The 21,093-nt window shown below is 43.2% G+C and overlaps 1 protein-coding gene across 1 annotated transcript in view; it reads left to right on the forward strand.

Moving 5' to 3' along the window:
• Positions 1–21,093, forward strand: part of UBE2B (ubiquitin conjugating enzyme E2 B) — a 41,244-nt gene that overhangs the window by 17,409 nt on the left and 2,742 nt on the right. The window contains exons 2-4 of the mRNA XM_069763845.1: positions 3,013–3,093; positions 7,013–7,038; positions 20,915–21,004. Coding sequence (XP_069619946.1) covers positions 3,013–3,093; positions 7,013–7,038; positions 20,915–21,004 — 197 coding nt within the window. The remainder of the gene's footprint in view (positions 1–3,012; positions 3,094–7,012; positions 7,039–20,914; positions 21,005–21,093) is intronic.

Genomic DNA, 21,093 nt, shown 5'->3' on the forward strand with positions numbered 1-21,093 from the left:
CTGCTGCCGGAATCGGCACCTGCGCACTGCAGTGTGTCTTCAAGAAAATGGCGCCGGAAAGTGCGGACTGCGCAGGCGCCGATTCCTGCTGCCGGGGATCGGCGCCTGCGCAGTCCGCGCTTTCCGGCGCCATTTTCTTGAAGACACACTCCGGCTCCTCTGCCTGTGACTGGTCAGTCAGAGGGCGGCGCCGGCGCGCATTAAGCGCGTCATCGCGCCCTCTGAACTGTGAACGTCACAGCAGAGGACCCGGGAGACTGAGCCGCACGCAGCGCTGGAACGGGGGACAGGTGAATATACTCACCCTCCTGGCGGTCCCTGACTCTCCGGTGGAGATCGCGGTGTGCGTTCAGTGTTTACGCATACCGCGATCTCCTGGGAGCGTTACTCTGTGGGGGCCAGACTGTGCCTGCGCTTGCGCAGTCTATAAAGGCTTCGGACAGAGTGACGCTCCCAGCGTTATATTATAGATGTGCAAAAGTAACCTAATTTGCCTAGTAAGTGCTGAAAATCTGCAACATCAAAAATGAACTGTAAAGGCTCATAGCCTAAGGCCGAGGTCACACTTGCGAGTGTGATGCGAGAAACTTGCATCAATACCTGGCACTGCCGCCAGCACTCGGGATCGGAGCGATCAGCTGCATAGAAATACATGCAAGCCGCACACTCCGGACCCAAGTGCTGGCGGCAGTGGCTGGTATTGATGAGAGAGACTCTTGTGAGTTTCTCGCATCGCACTCGCAAGTGTGACCCCGGCCTTAGGCTTAGCTCACACTGAACTCTTCTAGGCATGTAAATACCGTTTTTTCAAGCTGAAATTGCTTCAGGATTGTTTTCTTTTGATGTTTTTACTTGAGTTTTTTTTTGTTTCTGAAGAGGTCTTGAAGACTTTTGGAAGTCTGTGTGTACACCAAGTCCTGTTGCTGAGTTTATGGAGCAGAAACTCAATGTTTTGTTGGAGAATTTGGAGAGTTTCAGAGAGCATGGCTCCATACACTTGTATTCAGCAAGGCCGTGTCCGTCTAGTGATGCCTTGTGAGGCCTTGATCAATACAAGTGTATGGAGAGAGGCTGCACCCACTAGTCAGTCCTGGCTCAGAAACCGGCGAATCTCAGCAGCACACAGTGCGCGCACTGAGGGGATTCAGAAGTCTGCAGTCAGTGCACGAGCTTAGGGGATTCAGAAGTCTGCAGTCAGACAGTGCGCGCGCTGAGGGGATTCAGAAGTCTGCAGTCAGACAGTGCGCGCGCTGAGGGGATTCAGAAGTCTGCAGTCACACAATGCGCGCTGAGGGGATTCAGAAGTCTGCAGTCAGTGCACGAGCTTAGGGGATTCAGAAGTCTGCAGTCAGACAGTGCGCGCGCTGAGGGGATTCAGAAGTCTGCAGTCAGACAGTGCGCGCGCTGAGGGGATTCAGAAGTCTGCAGTCACACAATGCGCGCTGAGGGGATTCAGAAGTCTGCAGTCAGTGCGCGCGCTGAGGGGATTCAGAAGTCTGCAGTCAGTGCGCGCGCTGAGGGGATTCAGAAGTCTGCAGTCAGTGCGCGCGCTGAGGGGATTCAGAAGTCTGCAGTCACACAGTGCGCGCTGAGGGGATTCAGAAGTCTGCAGTCAGTGCGCGCGCTGAGGGGATTCAGAAGTCTGCAGTCAGTGCGCGCGCTGAGGGGATTCAGAAGTCTGCAGTCAGTGCGCGCGCTGAGGGGATTCAGAAGTCTGCAGTCACACAGTGACTGCAGACTTGTTAATTTAGACCGAACAACCCCAGTTTGTTTTGTGCCTCTGGTATTCAAAACAATTTTGGCACTTTTGACATGTACAACTAAAACTTCTAAACTCAAAGCAAAATATTAAAAGCTCATACCAATGTATTTTTTTAAATAGACACTTGGCACATCGTAAAGATGCCTCTCAGGACTTTATCCACCCAGTTACCTTCATGCAGTTCTGCATCAGTGAAATTTTAAAAAGTGCATATAAATTATTAGTGGATAAAGTGTAGCCCAACAGAAAATAGCCTATGCCACACCCGCAGAGTCCAAACATACAACTTGGTCCTGTGTCTACATTGTACAGTTATGGCTGAAAGTGTTGGCACCCTTAAAATTGTTCCAGAAAATGAATATGCAAATTGGCTCTTCAGAGAAAAAGAGGACTTGAACTCTATAGCGCCACCTGTTGGAGGTAGCGATCCTACAAGTCACAATCAACCCTTTAACGAGTCGTGCAATATGACTTAGGATAAAAGCCAAATCAATATCTCAATTTGCAGACACGGTGTTTCGGGCTGTTGGCCCTCGTCAGTGCGAAGCATGAGAACTGATTTGGCTAGGTGAGAGGCTCTGGACTGAGGTCTAAGGGGTGAGGTTTCTCCTTGTGGAGAGTGACCTACAACGAAGGAGCGCGCGGTCCTATTTAAGTGTCTCTATGAAGATAGAAACTTGAAGGGGATGTGGCTCTGAGTCATCTGCCCATGATAATGGTGGGTCCCAGAGGCTGAACCTCCCTTACAAGATGATGGCATGTCCTTCTGATACTGATATAGAAGACCTTTTTAAGATTGTAATTTTTAAAAGACAGCTAAACTGATGTGCTGCAGATCTCCGCAAGTAGGAACTGTAAAATATTGAGATCATGCTGACATAAGTAGTTACGTCGTTACTAAAATGAGCATTACATGTGTTCAGCTCATTGAGTAGTGCTTGGCGTCTTCACGTGAACAGCCCCTGCAGAAAAATGGGGGCCTATACGGCATCTCTGATTTTACATTCTCCATTACCTGCTGGATTATGGTTTCCTCCTCTAAAATGTACACATGGATCAGTTTCTGTAAATCATCATGAGTCCCACAACTTGTTGAGGGTTCGCTGTTAAGTTGGGGATCTTGGTTACATTCGCCTATGACCTGTATGACTTCCTGGTAGGAATACTGTTGATATGCACCCTATATTTATTTAAGGGCTTGTATGCGGATCCAGATATTTTATTCTCAGTATTTGATATCCAAATTTTAGGTTACAGGAAGATCCCCCTGTTGGAGTCAGTGGTGCACCGTCTGAGAACAATATTATGGTCTGGAATGCAGTTATATTTGGGTAAGTTTAGAAATATGGTATGAGTTAATTGTAAAATACTTGCAAGAAAAACCTGAATGATTTGGATCTTAGACTGTGGATGAATGTTGTGGACATTAAGTCCCTTTTAAATATACATTTTGCAACACCAGGAAGGAAAAGTTGTGGTATTAAGGAAATCACAGGATCGATTATTGACATGCAAATGATGTGCATGTTGCTCGTGCTATTGTGAGCAGCCTGCAGGGCCTAAATGTGCTACCATGGCCTGCAGCATCTATGGACTTGTCTCCCTCGAAGCACATCTGGGACGTCATTGGTCGGCAATTGCAGAGGGAGCTGCCAGAGTGCATTCACCATGGCAGAACAGTCCTCAGATAACCATTTAAGGGAACCTGTCACCTCAAATTGGTGGGATATGTAAATGCCTTTTTTCTGGTACGATGGGTGGCATTTTGTCTTCATTTCTCCACCCCATCCATCCCTGTTGTCCACAACATGTTTGAGAATTGCAGTACTTGTCCTCCATAGTTCGCGCGTGTGCAATGGAATCTTTGCTCGCACACGCGCAATATGCTTTGCCCGACTGCGGGCAAAGCCGAAAAGCATTAACATACCTCCTTTCCCATACCTTTTGAAGATGGAAAAGAGGGACAAAGTTGCGCGCCGCAGCGAATTTTAGGCCACGCCTCCGACCACACCCATTCATAACTAGTCACACCCCTATCCACGTCCCAACTACACCCATTTAGCACTGCTGATCACACTGTTTCATAAAGAATAATTATAAACAAAAAAAAATAGACACAGTGCTCCATACTGTATAATGGCCGCACATGATGCTCCATACTGTATAATGGCCGCACATGATGCTCCATACTGTATAATGGCCGCACATGATGCTCCATACTGTATAACGGCCGCACATGATGCGCCATACTGTATAACGGCCGCACATGATGCGCCATACTGTATAATGGCCGCACATGATGCTCCATACTGTATAATGGCCGCACATGATGCTCCATACTGTATAAAGGCCGCACATGATGCTCAATACTGTATAACGGCCGCACATGATGCGCCATACTATATAATGGCCACACATGATGCGCCATACTGTATAATGGCCGCACATGATGTTCCATACTGTGTAATGGCCGCACATGATGCTCCATACTGTGTAATGGCCGCACATGATGCTCCATACTGTGTAATGGCCGCACATGATGCTCCATACTGTGTAATGGCCGCACATGATGCTCCATACTGTGTAATGGCCGCACATGATGCTCCATACTGTGTAATGGTCGCACATGATGCTCCATACTGTATGTGAAAGAAGCCTAAGGCCTCTTTCACACTTCCGTCTTGTGTCTCACATCGAGTTTTAAAAAAAACAGGATCCTGCAAATTTTTCTGATGTTTTTTCCCATAGACTTGTATTAGCGATGGATTGTAATGGATGGCCATCCATTTCATCCGTCGTGCACTGGATCCGTCGGAAAATAGCGGTCCGTGGTGCAGAGAAAACGTTCAGAGGAATGTTTTTTTGTGCACGTTGAAAAAAAAAAAAAAAATCGCACAGCGACGGGTCCTGCGCTGTCAGTCATAGGCTATAATGGAAGCCGACCGTCACACACAGGAATCCAGCGACGTATCCCGTTTTTCCACTCTGAGCATGCACGGAAGGATTTGAAGTTCGGGAAAAAAATATTCTCTCTCTCTCTCAATACGTCACAACAACGCATTACGATGCCCGCCAGCAGACGGAAGTGTGAAAGAGGTCTAATTCTCCAACATATTGTGGAGAAATGAAGACTAAACGCCGCCTATCAGACTGGAAAAAAGGCATTTACCATATATACTCAAGTATAAGGCGACCCCCCTAATTTTGCCACAAAAAACTGGAAAAACTTAATGACTCGTGTATAAGCCTAGGGTGGGAAATGCAGCACCAACGGTAAATGTCAAAAGTAAAAATAGATACCAATTAAAGTAAAATTAATTGAGACATCAGTAGGTTAAGTGTTTTTGAATATCCATATTGAATCAGGAGTCCCATATAATGCTCCATAAAATTTATGATGGCCCCATAAGATGCTACATATTAAAATATACCCCATATAATCCTGCATAAAGGTTAATAATGGCCCCATAAGATGCTCCATACAGACACTTGCCCCATATGCCGTAATGCTCCACAAACGTTAATTATGGCCCCATACAGACACTTGCCCCATATAGTGCAGCACAGACGTTGATTATGGCCCCATACAGGCACTTGCCCCATATAGTGCTGCACAAACGTTATGGCCCCATACAGACACTTGCCCCATTATAGTGCTGGACAAACTTTATGGCCCCACAAGATGCTCCATACAAACACTTGCCCCATTTGCTGTTGCTGCGATAAAAAAAAAAAAATCACATACTCACCTCTCCGTCGCTCAGGCCCCCGGCACTTTCTATATTCACCTGACTTCGTTCCAGCGCCGCTTCATCTTTAGCGTCTTCTGCACTGACGTTCAGGCAGAGGGCGTGCACTAACCATGTCATCGCGCCCCCTGACCTCAGCGTCACTGCTGAAGACTGAGCGGCACCCGGAATGGGGAACAGGTGAATATCGCGCACTTCCCATCCCCGTTATACTCACCTGCTCCTGGCGCTGTGCAGTCTCTGCTTCCCCGACGCCGCAGCTTCTTCTTGTACTGAGCGGTCACATGGTACCGCTCATTACACTAATGAATATGTGGCTCCACCTCCCATATTCATTAGTGTAATGAGCGGTAACGGTGACCGATCAGTACAGGATGAAGCTAGGGAGCCGGGGACCTGCAGGGATCGCGCCAAGAGTAGGTGAGTATAATTAGACAGCCTTCGCTCCCCCCTCCCCTTCCGACCCCTGGGTATGACTCGAGTATAAGCCTAGAGGGGGACGTTCAGCCCCAAAAAAGGGCTGAAAATCTTGGCTTATACTCTAGTATATACGGTACATATCCCGCCAATTTGAGGTGACAGGTTCCCTTTAATGTCCTCATTAATTACATGCCAAAATGTGTAAGTGCATGTATGATATTTTACATATCAGTAAGATGCTTGTGTGATTTTCATACTTCCATGACTTTTCCTTCCTGTTGAAATGTCAATGTGGATTAGTGCACATACATTCTTTACAGTACAATAACTAGCTATATTCTGCCACCATACATGCAATATTAGCAACAAATGGGGACAAGAAAAGGAGTGTCGTGGTGTGATCAGACCACAGGGATTTTTTCCTAAAACCACGTAACCAATGGCATAGATAAGAGCAGATACAAGTCTTAATGGCTATGATACCTGCTACAGGATTGTAATTGTTCACTTTTAGGGTAAGTTCACACAGGGCATTTTTGCTTTTTTTTTTTTTTTTTTTTCCTGCAGCAAAACCTGATCTTGGCAGGAAAGAAGCTGCGTCAAAAATGTAGGTTTAGGTGCGTTTTTGTTGCGTATTTGCGTTTTTTTTTTTTTTTGGTCCATTCTAATGTCCTTGGATTTTCAGCAGTAAAAACGCAGCAAATATACCTGTGTTTTTTTCAACACCCATTCAAGTCAATGTGTGAAAAAACGCAGCAAAAACGCTGAAAGAAGTGACATGCTCTATGTCCAAAAAACGCAGCAAAGCACAAAATACTGATCAAACAAAAAACCAATGTGTGTGCATGAGATTTCTGAAAACTCATAGGCTTTGCTGGTACTGTAAAAAGCAGCTGAAAATTAGCATTAAAAAGGCAGCAGAAAAACGCAGCAAAAACGCCCTGTGTGAACTTACCCTTACTGATCTCAGATATTACTTCTGCTGTGTTTTTATACTTTTATTGTATTATACTATTTTGTTTGTACTTAAAGCAATAATATTTTGGACGTGACTGAGCTGCTGCCATGTTTTCTTTTTTAGGCCTGAAGGAACACCATTTGAGGATGGTGAGTTTATTTCTTGCATAACCTTGAGACTTTTGTATTCCTGGCATGCATGTTATGAAATGTCCTGCTAAAAAAGTGATAAATACAAGTAGAACCACAGTTCATTGTCTCCGGAATATCTAATTCTGGTCAATTATTGGTTATCATTGACATTATTGGACCTTATTCACATAGGCCAGATTTCTTGCAGGCATTTTTCTGATCTCATTTCTGACACTATTGGATTGATTTTTTTTTTCTGGCAGATCTGAATTATTTCTGCAAAACCCATTTAAATATGGTGCCTATGGATATTTGGTAAATGTTGGCTGAACATGACAATTTATGCATGCCAGCTATCAAATTATATGGTGGTCTCAGCCGGATATAGAAGAATCGGGCATGTTTGATGTCTGCATCCATATGGCTCTGTGCATACAATGTCTTTTTCAAGTGGATTCCACTGGGAATCTGCCTGTAAAAGTGCCCTATAAAATGAACATAATGCACTGCAATGTCAAAATGACAAGGAAACCCTGAGGCGATTTAAAGAGTGACTTGCTCATACTCCAGGCAGCTTCCGCCCGCTATACTTCACAAAACAAAGTAAAAGACTGGTGGCTTCACTGTTGTAAGAATGACAGCAAAAACCACCGGTTTTGTGGTCTCACCAGTGATTTATAAAGTGGTAACAATACATTGGGATCACAGCGTTTTATCTTTTTATACATCTTAAAATCTTGTTTGCTTTTGCAGCTGCTGCTTGGCATTGAGTACTGCTGCTCAGCTTACTTGTAACCCGAATACCCAAGTCCTCCTGCTCTGTAGTCCTGAGTATGGTCCCATTTTAATGTATATGCAGCATTTATCAACTTGTGCCTCTTCTCATAATCTTGTGTAATGCAGTCTAATTCCCTTAAGCATTCTATGAGGGTGATGTGTTGGTGTAATCTTGTAGTAGGACTGCGCAATTTTGCCAGAAATTAAACTTTTTGTTAAGACTATTTTTTAGAATTGAATTTCCTAAGTAAACATTCAGTGAGGTTTAACCCCTTAGTGACTGAGCCAAATTTTTGAAATCTGACCAGTGTCACTTTATGTGGTAATAACTCTGCAACGCTTCAACAAATCCCAGTGATTTTGAGATTGTTTTTTCGTGACACATTATACTTTATGATAATGGTAAATTTAGTTCAACATTTTTTGTGTTTATTTATAAAAAATATAAAAAATTTGAGAAAAATGTTAAAAAATTAGCAATTTTCTAAATTTGAATGATTATCCCTTTAATCCAGATAGTCATACAACAGCAAACCATTAATAAATAACATTTCCCACATGTCTGCTTTACATCAGCACCATTTGTAACATGTTATTTTATTTTGTTAGCATTTTAGGAGGTTTAAAAATGTAGCAGCAATTTTTCATTTTTTCAAAGAAATTTACCACATTTATTTTTTTAGGGACTTATCCATGTTTAAAGTGACTTTAGGGGTCCCATATATTGGGAAACCCCCAAACGTGATACCATTTTAACCCCTTCCCGACCTTTGACGCCACGTAGGCGTCATGAAAGTCGGTGCCAATCCGACCCATGACGCCTATGCGGCGTCATAGAAAGATCGCGTCCCTGCAGGCCGGGTGAAAGGGTTAACTCCCATTTCACCCGATCTGCAGGGACAGGGGGAGTGGTAGTTTAGCCCAGGGGGGGTGGCTTCACCCCCTCGTGGCTACGATCGCTCTGATTGGCAGTTTCACTTTCAACAGCCAATCAGAGCGATTTGCAATATTTCACCCATTATAACGGGTGAAATATTACAATCCAGCCATGGCCGATGCTGCAATATCATCGGCCATGGCTGGAAATACTAGTGTGCCCCCACCCCACCCCTCCGATCGCCCCCCCACCCCCCCGATCTGGCCGGTACACTGCTCCGGCTCCCCTCCGCCCTGTGCTCCGCTCCCCCCCGTGCTCGTGTCCGCTCCCCCCGTGCTCCAATCACCCCCCCGTGCTCCAATCACCCCCCCCTGCACACCGATCCACCCCCCCCGTGCTGCGTTCCACCCCCCGTGCTCCATTCCAGCCCCCCCGTGCTCCGTTCCACGCCCCCCGCGCTCCGTTCCACCCCTCCCGCTCTCCGATTCCCCCCCCCCCGTGCTCCAATCCCCCCCCCCGTGGTCCCCCCCCACCCTATCATACTTACCGATCCAGCCGTGGTCCCGTCCGTCTTCTCCCGGGCGCCGCCATCTTCCAAAATGGCGGGCGCATGCGCAGTGCGCCCGCCGAATCTGCCGGCCGGCAGATTCGTTCCAAAGTGCATTTTGATCACTGAGATATAATCTATCTCAGTGATCAAAATAAAAAAAATAATAAATGACCCCCCCCCTTTGTCACCCCCATAGGTAGGGACAATAAAAAAATAAAGAAATTTTTTTTTTCCACTAATGTTAGAATAGGGGTAGGGTTAGGGGTAGGGTTAGGGGTAGGGCTAGGGGTAGGGTTAGGGGTAGGGTTAGGGGTAGGGCTAGGGTTAGGGTTAGGAATGTGCACACGTATTCTGGTCCTCTGCGGATTTTTCCGCTGCGGATTTGATAAATCCGCAGTGCTAAACCGCTGCGGATTTATGGCGGATTTACCGCGTTTTTTTCTGCGCATTTCACTGCGGTTTTACAATTGCGATTTTCTATTGGAGCAGTTGTAAAACCGCTGCGGAATCCGCACAAAGAAGTGACATGCTGCGGAATGTAAACCGCTGCGTTTCCGTGCAGTTTTTCCGCAGCATGTGTACAGCGATTTTTGTTTCCCATAGGTTTACATTGAACTGTACACTCATGGGAAACTGCTGCGGATCCGCAGCGTTTTCCGCAGCGTGTGCACATACCTTTAGAATTAGGCTATGTGCACACGGTGCGGATTTGGCTGCGGATTCGCAGCAGTGTTCCATCAGGTTTACAGTACCATGTAAACATATGAAAAACCAAATCCGCTGTGCCCATGGTGCAGAAAATACCACGCGGGAACGCTGCGTTGTATTTTCCGCAGCATGTCAATTCTTTGTGCGGATTCCGCGGCGTTTTACACCTGTTCCTCAATAGGAATCCGCAGGTGAAATCCGCACAAAAAACACTGGAAATCCGCGGAAAATCCGCAGGTAAAACACAGTGCCTTTTACCCGCAGATTTTTCAAAAATGGTGCGGAAATATCTCACACGAATCCGCAACGTGGGCACATAGCCTTAGGGTTAGGGTTAGGGTTAGGGTTGGAATTAGGGTTGTGGTTAGGGTTAGGGGTGTGTTGGGGTTAGTGTTGTGGTTAGGGGTGTGTTGGGGTTAGGGTTGTGATTAGGATTATGGCTACAGTTGGGATTAGGGTTAGGGGTGTGGGGGGGTTAGTGTTGGAGGTAGAATTGAGGGGTTACCACTGTTTAGGCACATCAGGGGTCTCCAAACGCAACATGGCGCCACCATTGATTCCAGCCAATCTCGTATTCAAAAAGTCAAATGGTGCTCCCTCACTTCCGAGCCCTGACGTGTGCCCAAACAGTGGTTTACCCCCACATATGGGGTACCAGCATACTCAGGACAAACTGCGCAACAATTACTGGGGTCCAATTTCTCCTGTTACCCTTGTGAATCTAAAAAAATGCTTGCTAAAACATAATTTTTGAGGAAAGAAAAATGATTTTTTATTTTCACGGCTCTGCGTTGTAAACGTCTGTGAAGCACTTGGGGGTTCAAAGTGCTCACCACATATCTAGATAAGTTCCTTGGGGGGTCTAGTTTCTAAAATGGGGTCACTTGTGGGGGATTTCTACTGTTTAGGCACACCAGGGGCTCTGCAAACGCAACGTGACACCCGCAGACCATTCCATCAAAGTCTGCATTTCAAAAGTCACTACTTCCCTTCTGAACCCCGACGTGTGCCCAAACAGTGGTTTACCCCCACATATGGGGTATCAGCGTACTCAGGAGAAACTGGACAACAACTTTTGGGGTCCAATTTCTCCTGTAACCCTTGGGAAAATAAAAAATTCTGGGCTAAATAATTATTTTTGAGGAAAGAAAACGTATTTATTATTTTCACGGCTCTGCATTATAAACTTCTATGAAGCACTTGGGGGTTCAAAGTGCTCACCACACATCTAGATAAGTTCCTTTCAGGGTCTAGTTTCCAAAATGGGGTCACTTGTGGGGGGTTTCTACTGTTTAGGCACATCAGGGGCTCTGCAAACGCAACGTGACGCCCGCAGAGCGTCACCATCAAAGTCTGCATTTCAAAACGTCACTACTTCAATTCCAAGCCCCGGCATGTGCCTAAACAGTAGTTTACCCCCACATATGGGGTATCAGCGTACTCAGGAGAAACTGGACAACAACTTTTGGGGTCAAATTTCTCCTGTTACCCTTGGGAAAATAAAAAATTGCAGGCTAAAAGATCATTTTTGAGAAAATAATTTTTTTTTTTATTTTCATGGCTCTGCGTTATAAACTTCTGTGAAGCACTTGGGGGTTCAAAGTCCTCACCACACATCTAGATTAGTTCCTTTGGGGGTCTAGTTTCTAAAATGGTGTCATTTCTGGGGGATCTCCAATGTTTAGGCACACAGGGGCTCTCCAAACGTGACATGGTGTCCGCTAATGATTGGAGCTAATTTTCCATTTAAAAAGCCAAATGGCGTGCCATCCCTTCCGAGCCCTGCCGTGCGCCCAAACAGTGGTTTACCCCCACATATGGGGTATCAGCGTACTCAGGACAAACTGGACAACAATATTTGGGGTCCAATTTCTCCTATTATCCTTGGCAAAATAGGAAATTCCAGGCTAAAAAATCATTTTTGAGGAAAGAAAAATTATTTTTTATTTTCATGGCTCTGCGTTATAAACTTCTGTGAAGCACCTGGGGGTTTAAAGTGCTCAATATGCATCTAGATAAGTTCCCTGGGGGGTCTAGTTTCCAAAATGGGGTCACTTGTGCGGGAGCTCCAATGTTTAGGCACACAGGGGCTCTCCAAACGCGACATGGTGTCCGCTAACAATTGGAGCTAATTTTCCATTCAAAAAGTCAAATGGCGCGCCTTCTCTTCCGAGCCCTGCCGAGTGCCCAAACAGTGGTTTACCCCCACATATGAGGTATCGGCGTACTCGGGAGAAATTGCCCAACAAATTTTATGATCCATTTTATCCTACTGCCCATGTGAAAATGAAAAAATTGAGGCGAAAAGAATTTTTTTGTGAAAAAAAATTACTTTTTCATTTTTACAGATCAATTTGTGAAGCACCTGAGGGTTTAAAGTGCTCACTAGGCATCTAAATTAGTTCCTTGGGGGGTCTAGTTTCCAAAATGGGGTCACTTGTGGGGGAGCGCCAATGTTTAGGCACACAGGAGCTCTCCAAACGTGACATGGTGTCCGCTAAAGAGTGGAGCCAATTTTTGATTCAAAAAGTCAAATGGCGCTCCTTCCCTTCCAAGCCCTGCCGTGCGCCAAAACAGTGGTTTACCCCCACATATGAGGTATCAGCGTACTCAGGACAAATTGGACAACAACTTTCGTGGTTCAGTTTCTCCTTTTACCATTGGGAAAATAAAAAAATTGTTGCTAAAAGATAATTTTTGTGACTAAAAAGTTAAATGTTCATTTTTTCCTTCCATGTTGCTTCTGCTGCTGTGAAGCACCTGAAGGGTTAATAAACTTCTTGAATGTGGTTTTGAGTACCTTGAGGGGTGCAGTTTTTAGAATGGTGTCACTTTTGGGTATTTTCAGCCAAATAGACCCCTCAAACTGACTTCAAATGTGAGGTGGTCCCTAAAAAAAATGGTTTTGTAAATTTCGTTGTAAAAATGACAAATCGCTGGTCGAATTTTAACCCTTATAACTTCCTAACAAAAAAAAATTTTGTTTCCAAAATTGTGCTGATGTAAAGTAAACATGTGGGAAATGTTATTTATTAACTATTTTGTGTCACATATCTCTCTGGTTTAACAGAATAAAAATTCAAAATGTGAAAATTGCGAAATTTTCAAAATTTTCGCCAAATTTCCGTGTTTATCACAAATAAATGCAGAATTTATTGACCTAAATTTACCACTAACATGAAGCCCAATATGTCACGAAAAAACAATCTCAGAACCGCTAGGATCCGTTGAAGCGTTCCTGAGTTATTACCTCATAAAGGGACACTGGTCAGAATTGCAAAAAACGGCGAGGTCATTAAGGTCAAAATAGGCTGGGTCTTGAAGGGGTTAAAAACAGCACCCCTAAACATATTGAAAACTGCTGTCAGGTAGTTTATTAACCCTTCAGGTGCTTTACAGGAATTAATGTAAAATGGCATGACAGAAATGAAAATGTGTATTTTTACCACCTAAATGTTGCTAACTTCTAAACAGATTACTACAGCCGTCAGACTCTAAGGCCGCTATTTGGTCATGAATTGCCATCGCAAACATCAGGACAACAAAATCATGATCTGTGGGCACCAATTGGAATAAAGAAGAAGCCCCCACACTCTGTTAACCATTTATAACGATGTAGTCACTATTTACAGCAGCATCTAAGGGGTTAAACAGATTTAGAAGGCGCAAATACTGATTGTGGCTGATACAGCAAGTTGTCAGCTATAGTGTACAACCAACAGATGCTGGATTGTCATCTGTATGGGGAGGCTATTCTCTTATATCTCAGGTCAGTTAAAAGACGTATTGGCGGTCATTAAGGTGTTAAAATAACCCCTCTGTTGTGCATCTGTGCCAAAGTTTCCCTGGCGGTCTCTTTATCCCGACCTTCATGTATTGATATAGTGTGCTGCCAATGGAAAAAAATAGAAGCAGCACAAGTTGGGATATCACACTTAGTTGTTTTGTATTATCTGCCTGAATACATTTCATTAGTATGGTGATGTCCTAATATTTCTTATTTTTGATAGCTGACGCAACATTGTATGGCTTATTGCCAGGATACAGAGACCAGCAGGGGACCATGCAATCCTTACCCCTGAACCGCCAGGGGAGGCAGAGGAAATATGCAACAAAAAAAATCCACAGCTCCACATCACAATCAGCTGGATTTGGGGTGTATTTAAAAAGTGGATTTCCCAGTAGTGTCCTCAGCGTTTTCTGCATTTACTGTGAAGATGTTGTACAACACATCTTGGGAGTCTGGAAGCCTTGGAAGAAGGGGAGGAAAATTTCCCAGAAAACAGGCCTGTGATGGTCACAAAAATAAAAATGCCCATAAGCATTATAGATTTAAGTGGAGCCAGCTGTGTATGTTAGGGAACAGAAGATTGCTACATGTTGGTTTTCTGCATCTGTGAGAAGTTGTACTGATATTTTGGTTTTGCACATGAGACGATCCTTCTCAGCAGGACTGTGGAGTCGGTAAGCCACAGTTGCGACTCCAACTCCTGGATTTTATCAGGTTCCAGGTCCGACGCCTTCATAAATGGCCAATTCGTAACAATAAATTTTCTGTTGTCAAATATTAACATTGTGCTTATTCAGTTTCTCACCATCATATAAGTAATCAGACCACTTAAAGCAAAAACTATATTTATTAGAATATAGAAAATAACTTTTATAAACTTTTCCAAACTCTTGTAAGTAAATATGCAATAAACACTGTTATGCAGTTAATAAGAAATCTATAAATTTGTCCTCAGAAAAAGTATTGCCTCTGTCAGATCCTCCTTCATGGATGCCCTCAAATCTGATCTAATTATTTTGAGAGCAGAGAACAACCTCTCTACACGAACTTGGGTTGGTGGCAAAGCATGAACCACTCGGGCAACATCTCTGACAATGTCAGGATACAGAGGAATCGCTTGTTGTACTGTTATTTTTGATGAACGGTCAAATTTCTCAATTTCTTTTAGTGCACATGAAAAATTCTGCTGAAATGTACTGGCTGTGTTCTTTGATGGGGATGACTCTTCTATGCGGGAACGCTTTGCACGGTCCTTGTGATCCAAATATTTTTCGAAATTAAATTCTTCATCAGTTGATGAGGGTGAAGATGTGGCAGGACGACCAAATTCTTCTTGTTCCTCCTGACTGTTCTGCAACCCTTTCATCCTTACTGCTATTTCAAACAGAGCTTCTTTTCCTTTAGTTAGCTGTTGATCATCTAGAAGAATCCGATGCATTGGGTCTACATTAACAGCTGCCAAAAGAATGTTATTTTGTAATAGTAGCTCCTCTCTCCGTTTCATTGATGTAGCAATGCCACTTGCAATTAACCCTCCTCTTTGGGACAGGCGAAACATCAGGTTCTTCCACTCCTTTAAGAAAATACCTGGAGTTAAGTCCTCTGCTTGTAATTTTTTAGTCACTGTAAATGGGTGCTTTAGCAGTTTTTCCAGCTCAGTCACCTGATTCCACTGACTTTCATTTAGCGTCAGTTGAGGGTTAGCCATGTCTACAAGAAAGGTTTTCAGTTCAACCAAGCGCTGAATCATTAAGTACTGCCCCATCGTGTGGCTTGATCAATAATTGCCACTTTTCCAGCACGTCTCTTCAAAATTGAGTCAACTTCAGAGGTTCTGGCAACAGTAGCCAATTTTCTCACCTTGCCAATCAGTGCAGCAGCATGTCCTTCTTGCAGACTTTCTCTTATAGCCGCTGTAGTGTATCCACAACACAGCGCATGTGATGAATGAAAGAACGTATTGAGACAGTTTCAACAAGATCATCTAAACTATCATGTTGCTGTTCATCTGAAGCAACTTCAGTTTGCTCCTCAGTTACAATACTGTGTTCCTCTATTTCAAAAATTTCTGTGTCTGTGGACCTACAATGTCCTTCTAGCTGCTGGTCACCACCATTACTCTCATTCATTAGCTTAATAGTACTTATATTTGAAGCATTGTCAGTTACGACAGAAAGAACTTGCTCTTTTTTAAGTTCATAGTCTTGCAGAACCTTTTCCACCAAGACCTGGAGAAACTCACTGGTGTGATGAGCTTTGGTGTCTTTTACTGCCAATGTCTCGGTAACTATTTCATTTTTGTCACAAACAAATCGGACATTGATGGCAAAATAGTTTACTCTGACGTGTGCAGGCATCCATTTTAACCCTCCGTCACATACAACTGATCTGACAGGCGCTTCTCTTTTACTTTCATTTCTCCTTCCTCACCAGATTGTGAGGAAACCCCCTCCCTCCAGGTAGTCTCCTGTCTCTTGAAGGTCTGTGAAACCTGATATCACAGTTGGATTTCAGAGCTTCAGGGGAGAGGATATAGCTGCACAGATCTCTCAGGCTCATTGTATGTGAATACGTCACATTCAGTAAGGTTGGTATTTTATGTTTTTATTCATCACAATAGTTTATTTAGCTTGTTTTATGAATGTATAGCACAAAATGTGAGGATATTTCATAGAAATAAGGGAGATTTTATAAAAGAAAGTGTGGATGAAGAAGTTGGATCATATTATATTGGAAAAGATAAAAATACTAAATGGAACAAGAAGCCATTCCAGAAAAAATGTAGGGAACCTTTAAACATTATTACTCACCTTCCTGCAGTAATAGGAACTGCACGTAATGCAAAAACTGCAGTTGAATGCTGGAACAGTATATTTATAGATGACGTTCTGGACTCTATTGTCACATATACCAACCAATATATAGACATTATAAAGGACAAGTACATCTGCAACAGAACCATCAAGCCCACAGATGAAATAGAACTGCGTGCTTTTTTTGGATTACTGTACCTTGCAGGAGCTAATAGGGCAAATAGACAAGTTTGGAGGAACTTTGGGGTAAAGATGGGGATGGAGTTGAAAAATTTAGCCTTGTTATGTCCATAAACAGATTCAAGATTCTAATTCGTTGCCTTCGGTTTGACGACAGAATTACCCGAACCGAACGCAAAACACATGACCGACTTGCTCCAATTCGTGATATATTTCAAAGATTTGTTGTAAACTGTAAACAAAGTTATTACCCTGGAGAGAATCTCACTATTGACGAAATGCTCCCTGGTTTTCGTGGTAGATGTGCCTTTCGTCAATATATTCCATCAAAGCCAAACAAATATGGAATAAAAATGTATGCCCTTGTTGATGCCAGTAAGACCTACACTTACAACCTGGAAGTTTATGCAGGAAAACAACCAGAAGGTCCTTACTGTGTGAGCAACAAACCCATTGATGTTGTAAAAAGACTGGCTGAACCCTTATTTGGATCGGGTCGCAATATTACAGCTGACAATTGGTTTACAAGTTGTGATCTGATTGATTATCTGAAAATTCAGAAGCTGTCATATGTGGGAACTGTAAGAAAAAACAAAAGGGAATTGCCGCCACAGTTTGTAAGTGTGAAAGAGAGACAACAGTACAGCAGTATGTTTGCATTCCATAATGGAAAGGCTTTAGTTTCCTATGTACCACATGCCAAAAAAATCGTACTTCTTCTATCAACACTTCATTATGATGATGCTGCCATCGATCCTGGGACTGGGGCAGAAAAAAACCCGGAGATAATTACATTTTACAATGCCACCAAAGGGGGTGTGGATACAGCAGATCAGATGTGCTCCACTTTCAACGTCAGCAGAAACATCAAACGCTGGCCAATGGTCATAATTTTTGCTATGTTGAATTTGGGTGGTATAAATTCACAAGTAATTTATCTTGAAAACAAGCTTGAACCACTCCGTAGACGATTGTATCTGAAAAAATTGGCCCATGAACTAGTACTTGGAGAGCTACGTAGGAGAAGCGTGAAAACAATCGGTATCCCCTCTCGCCTTCAAGTTCAGCTCAAAAGGTTCCGCCCAGAAGATGATGGTGAAAAGTCACCATCTGCACCACCTCACAAAAGAAGGAGATGCACCACCTGCCAAACGGAAAGCGGAACCAGAAGGCTTTCAAATTATGAATGTCTCAAATGTCATAAAGCAATTTGCCTGACACATGCAAAAATGGTGTGTAATTCTTGCTATTTGCTCTGCAAGTGTGACTTTTCTGGGGAAACCTCAGCATCTACTTCTGATTGAATATGTTTTTAATAGTACTTAAGGTACCTTAAAATTAAGTTTGTGTTCAAAAATTTTCTTTGTACATTTTTTTGAGAGAGTCGAACTGGGGACTATTTGGCGGGAGTTTTGAAAAGTTTGTATTTCATAGTTATTAGTTTTATGTTAAGTAAATGTTTTTTTTTGCAACTGATTATGTGTAGTCTCTTTTATTACATCCCTATGAAGGTCACTGATCACTTTTAGAGCACTGAAATTGCAAACATTAGATATTATAGGTATTTTTCCAGCAGGCGCCTGACAGGCACATTGTATGTGAACTCGTTAGTCCGAATATTGTATGTGACGGAGGGTTAAGAAACAGAAAGCGTCCCTTGAGTTTTCTTAAGTTCTTCCTTTTGTTTAAAAGCTTCTTTGATTACTAATTTTCTAATACTCTCTCTCTCCAGAGAAACACCAAGCTTGCGGGCCATTTCCCCATTGACACAAAAGCTGGTCGTGAAAATAATGAAATAGGCACACTATCCTTTACAACAAGCTCTATGATCTGTTTTTTAAATGTATCTACTGTCATTGTCACAGTAACTTTGTCACTGACAAAATATCTTGCAACTGATGGCTGCAAAGTTCTTTGCTCCTTTGTTTGGCTGGAAGAGCTGGGCGCTAGTTCATTGGTTTGGATGCAGTCTTTATCATCCACTGCTTTCAGTACTTCTGGATGAAAGCGCTTTAGATTAGAAGCTCTGGTAGGAGCATTTTTATCTTTGCCTGAATATGCACTGATCTTGGCTTTCACAGCATTTGTTTTCGTCTGGATCATTTGTCATACACTGACAGACATAATGTTTTCTATCTTGAGTGATGGTGAAATGTTCAAATATAGCTGATTTAATGTGACGCTTCTTTGACACTCAGGTTTTTAATTCTTCATTCACAATCCAAATGACAATTGTTTTTCCTAAAAACAATTGTACAAAATTATTGCCAGGTCGTACAACTGATATAGTGGTCAGTAATACTGTTATTCCTCATGTACTCACAGTTAACTGATGCAAAGTTTGTTGAAGGGATAATGCTACTTACAGTCTTCCTCTTCTGATTAGCAGCTGTGAGATGCTTGGAAGACGCACACCAAACATCTAGTCTAGAGGAGGAGCTTTACTACTAAGAATTTGCAACACATTTTCACTTTCAATTTCATACATTGTAAGTAGGGGGGTTGGGGCAGCATGAGGTTAACCAAGTATAAGATTAGATAAGGGCAGTGGAGAACAGTGATATACAAGAAGTAAAGGTACCGTCACACTAAGCGACGCTGCAGCGATACCGACAACGATGTCGATCGCTGCAGCGTCGCTGTTTGGTCGCTGGAGAGCTGTCACACAGACAGCTCTCCAGCAACCAACGATCCTGAAGTCCCCGGGTAACCAGGGAAAACATCGGGTTACTGAGCGCAGATGTTTACCCTGGTTACCAGCGTAAAAGTAAAAAAAACCAAACAGTACATACTTACTTACCGCTGTCTGTCCCCGGCGCTGTGCTTCTCTGCACTGACTGTGAGCACAGTGGCCGGAAAGCAGAGCGGTTACCAGTGAAGACATCGCTGGATCGGTGTCACACACGCCGATCCAGCGATGTCAGCGGGAGATCCAGCGACGAAATTAAAGTTCTGGACTTTCTTCAGCGACCAACGATCTCCCAGCAGGGGCCTGATCGTTGGTCGCTGTCACACATAACGATTTCCTTAACGATATCGTTGCTACGTCACAAAAAGCAACGATATCGTTAACGATATCGTTATGTGTGACGGTACCTTAAGAAATGTCTATCTCCAGCAGAACTGCTTATCACTGTTGTTCATAGTTTGATAGAACATATATATTTGAGTAACATTTATAAAATTCATATGAAAGTTGAATTATGAAATATTAACTTTTTTTTCTGTACATTTGTACCGACTCCGACCAAAACTAACTCCGACTCCACAGCCCTGCTTCTCAGCAGCACATAGTTGTGTGTAAGCACATGTGCTGCCGAGAAAAATGCGAGCGTATGCACACTGAATGAATTATTACAGATCGCTCAGTTGTGCCTGTGGAAACGAGATATTAAATACAGCCAGCCGGTAAGCATACTGGTGGTCGTTTAACGCTGCACACTGAGAAGTATAACTAGCCTTTTAATCCATCTCCATAGTAAAATTACATGCACTAAAATAAGCAAAATCTGTCAAAGACCTGCAGAAAATTTTTTATACAGCCTGCTTGCCATAAGGCCTGTTTCACACGTCGGTGGCTCTGGTACGTGAGGTGACAGTTTCCTCACGTACTGGAGACAGACTCACGTAGACACATTAAAATAAATGTGTCTCTGCACATGTCAGCGTGTTTTAACTGACTGTGTGCAAAACACTGAGTCATGTCAGTATTCGTGGGAGCACACGGACCCGCTAAAGTCAATGGGTCCGTGTAAACACGTACCGATGCTGTCCGTGTGCGTTTTTCCGGTCATAGGGTTAAAATTGTAAAAATTATTGCAATACACGTACAGGACATGGACCCTAAAAACGTACTCATGGACATCACACGGATGGTCTACGTGAGCACACGACACAGATAGCTCCTCCAAAGCAATGTGTGACCTCTCTGCAACAGATCCTGCATCCAAATTCACTCGTGTAGCAATAGAGCCTGTGCTAATGCAAAAATGTAATTTGGGTTTAAAGAAATATGTAATGACAAAAAGAAAAAAAAAAAACACTATATAGGATTTTGTGAATACTGGTTTCTTCGCCCATCTTGGTCTGTTGCAGCCCAGGTTTCTCACATCTCCAGTAATGCCATTGGTAATGTGCCATATTCAGATTTGTATTGGAGACTACATTTTACTGAATGACTTATTCTTCTATTTCTTAAGGTACATTTAAACTCTTGATAGAATTTTCCGAAGAATATCCAAATAAACCTCCAACTGTTAGGTTTGCCTCAAAAATGTTTCATCCTAATGGTAAGTGGCTGTAGTAAAATGTTCTTTCCTTGCGTTACAGCAGTAAGGTATAAACGGCAGATCACTGCCCTGTTGTATAGACCAGAATG

The sequence above is a fragment of the Ranitomeya imitator genome, chromosome 4 (genome assembly GCF_032444005.1).
Source record: "Ranitomeya imitator isolate aRanImi1 chromosome 4, aRanImi1.pri, whole genome shotgun sequence".
Lineage (NCBI taxonomy): Eukaryota > Metazoa > Chordata > Amphibia > Anura > Dendrobatidae > Ranitomeya > Ranitomeya imitator.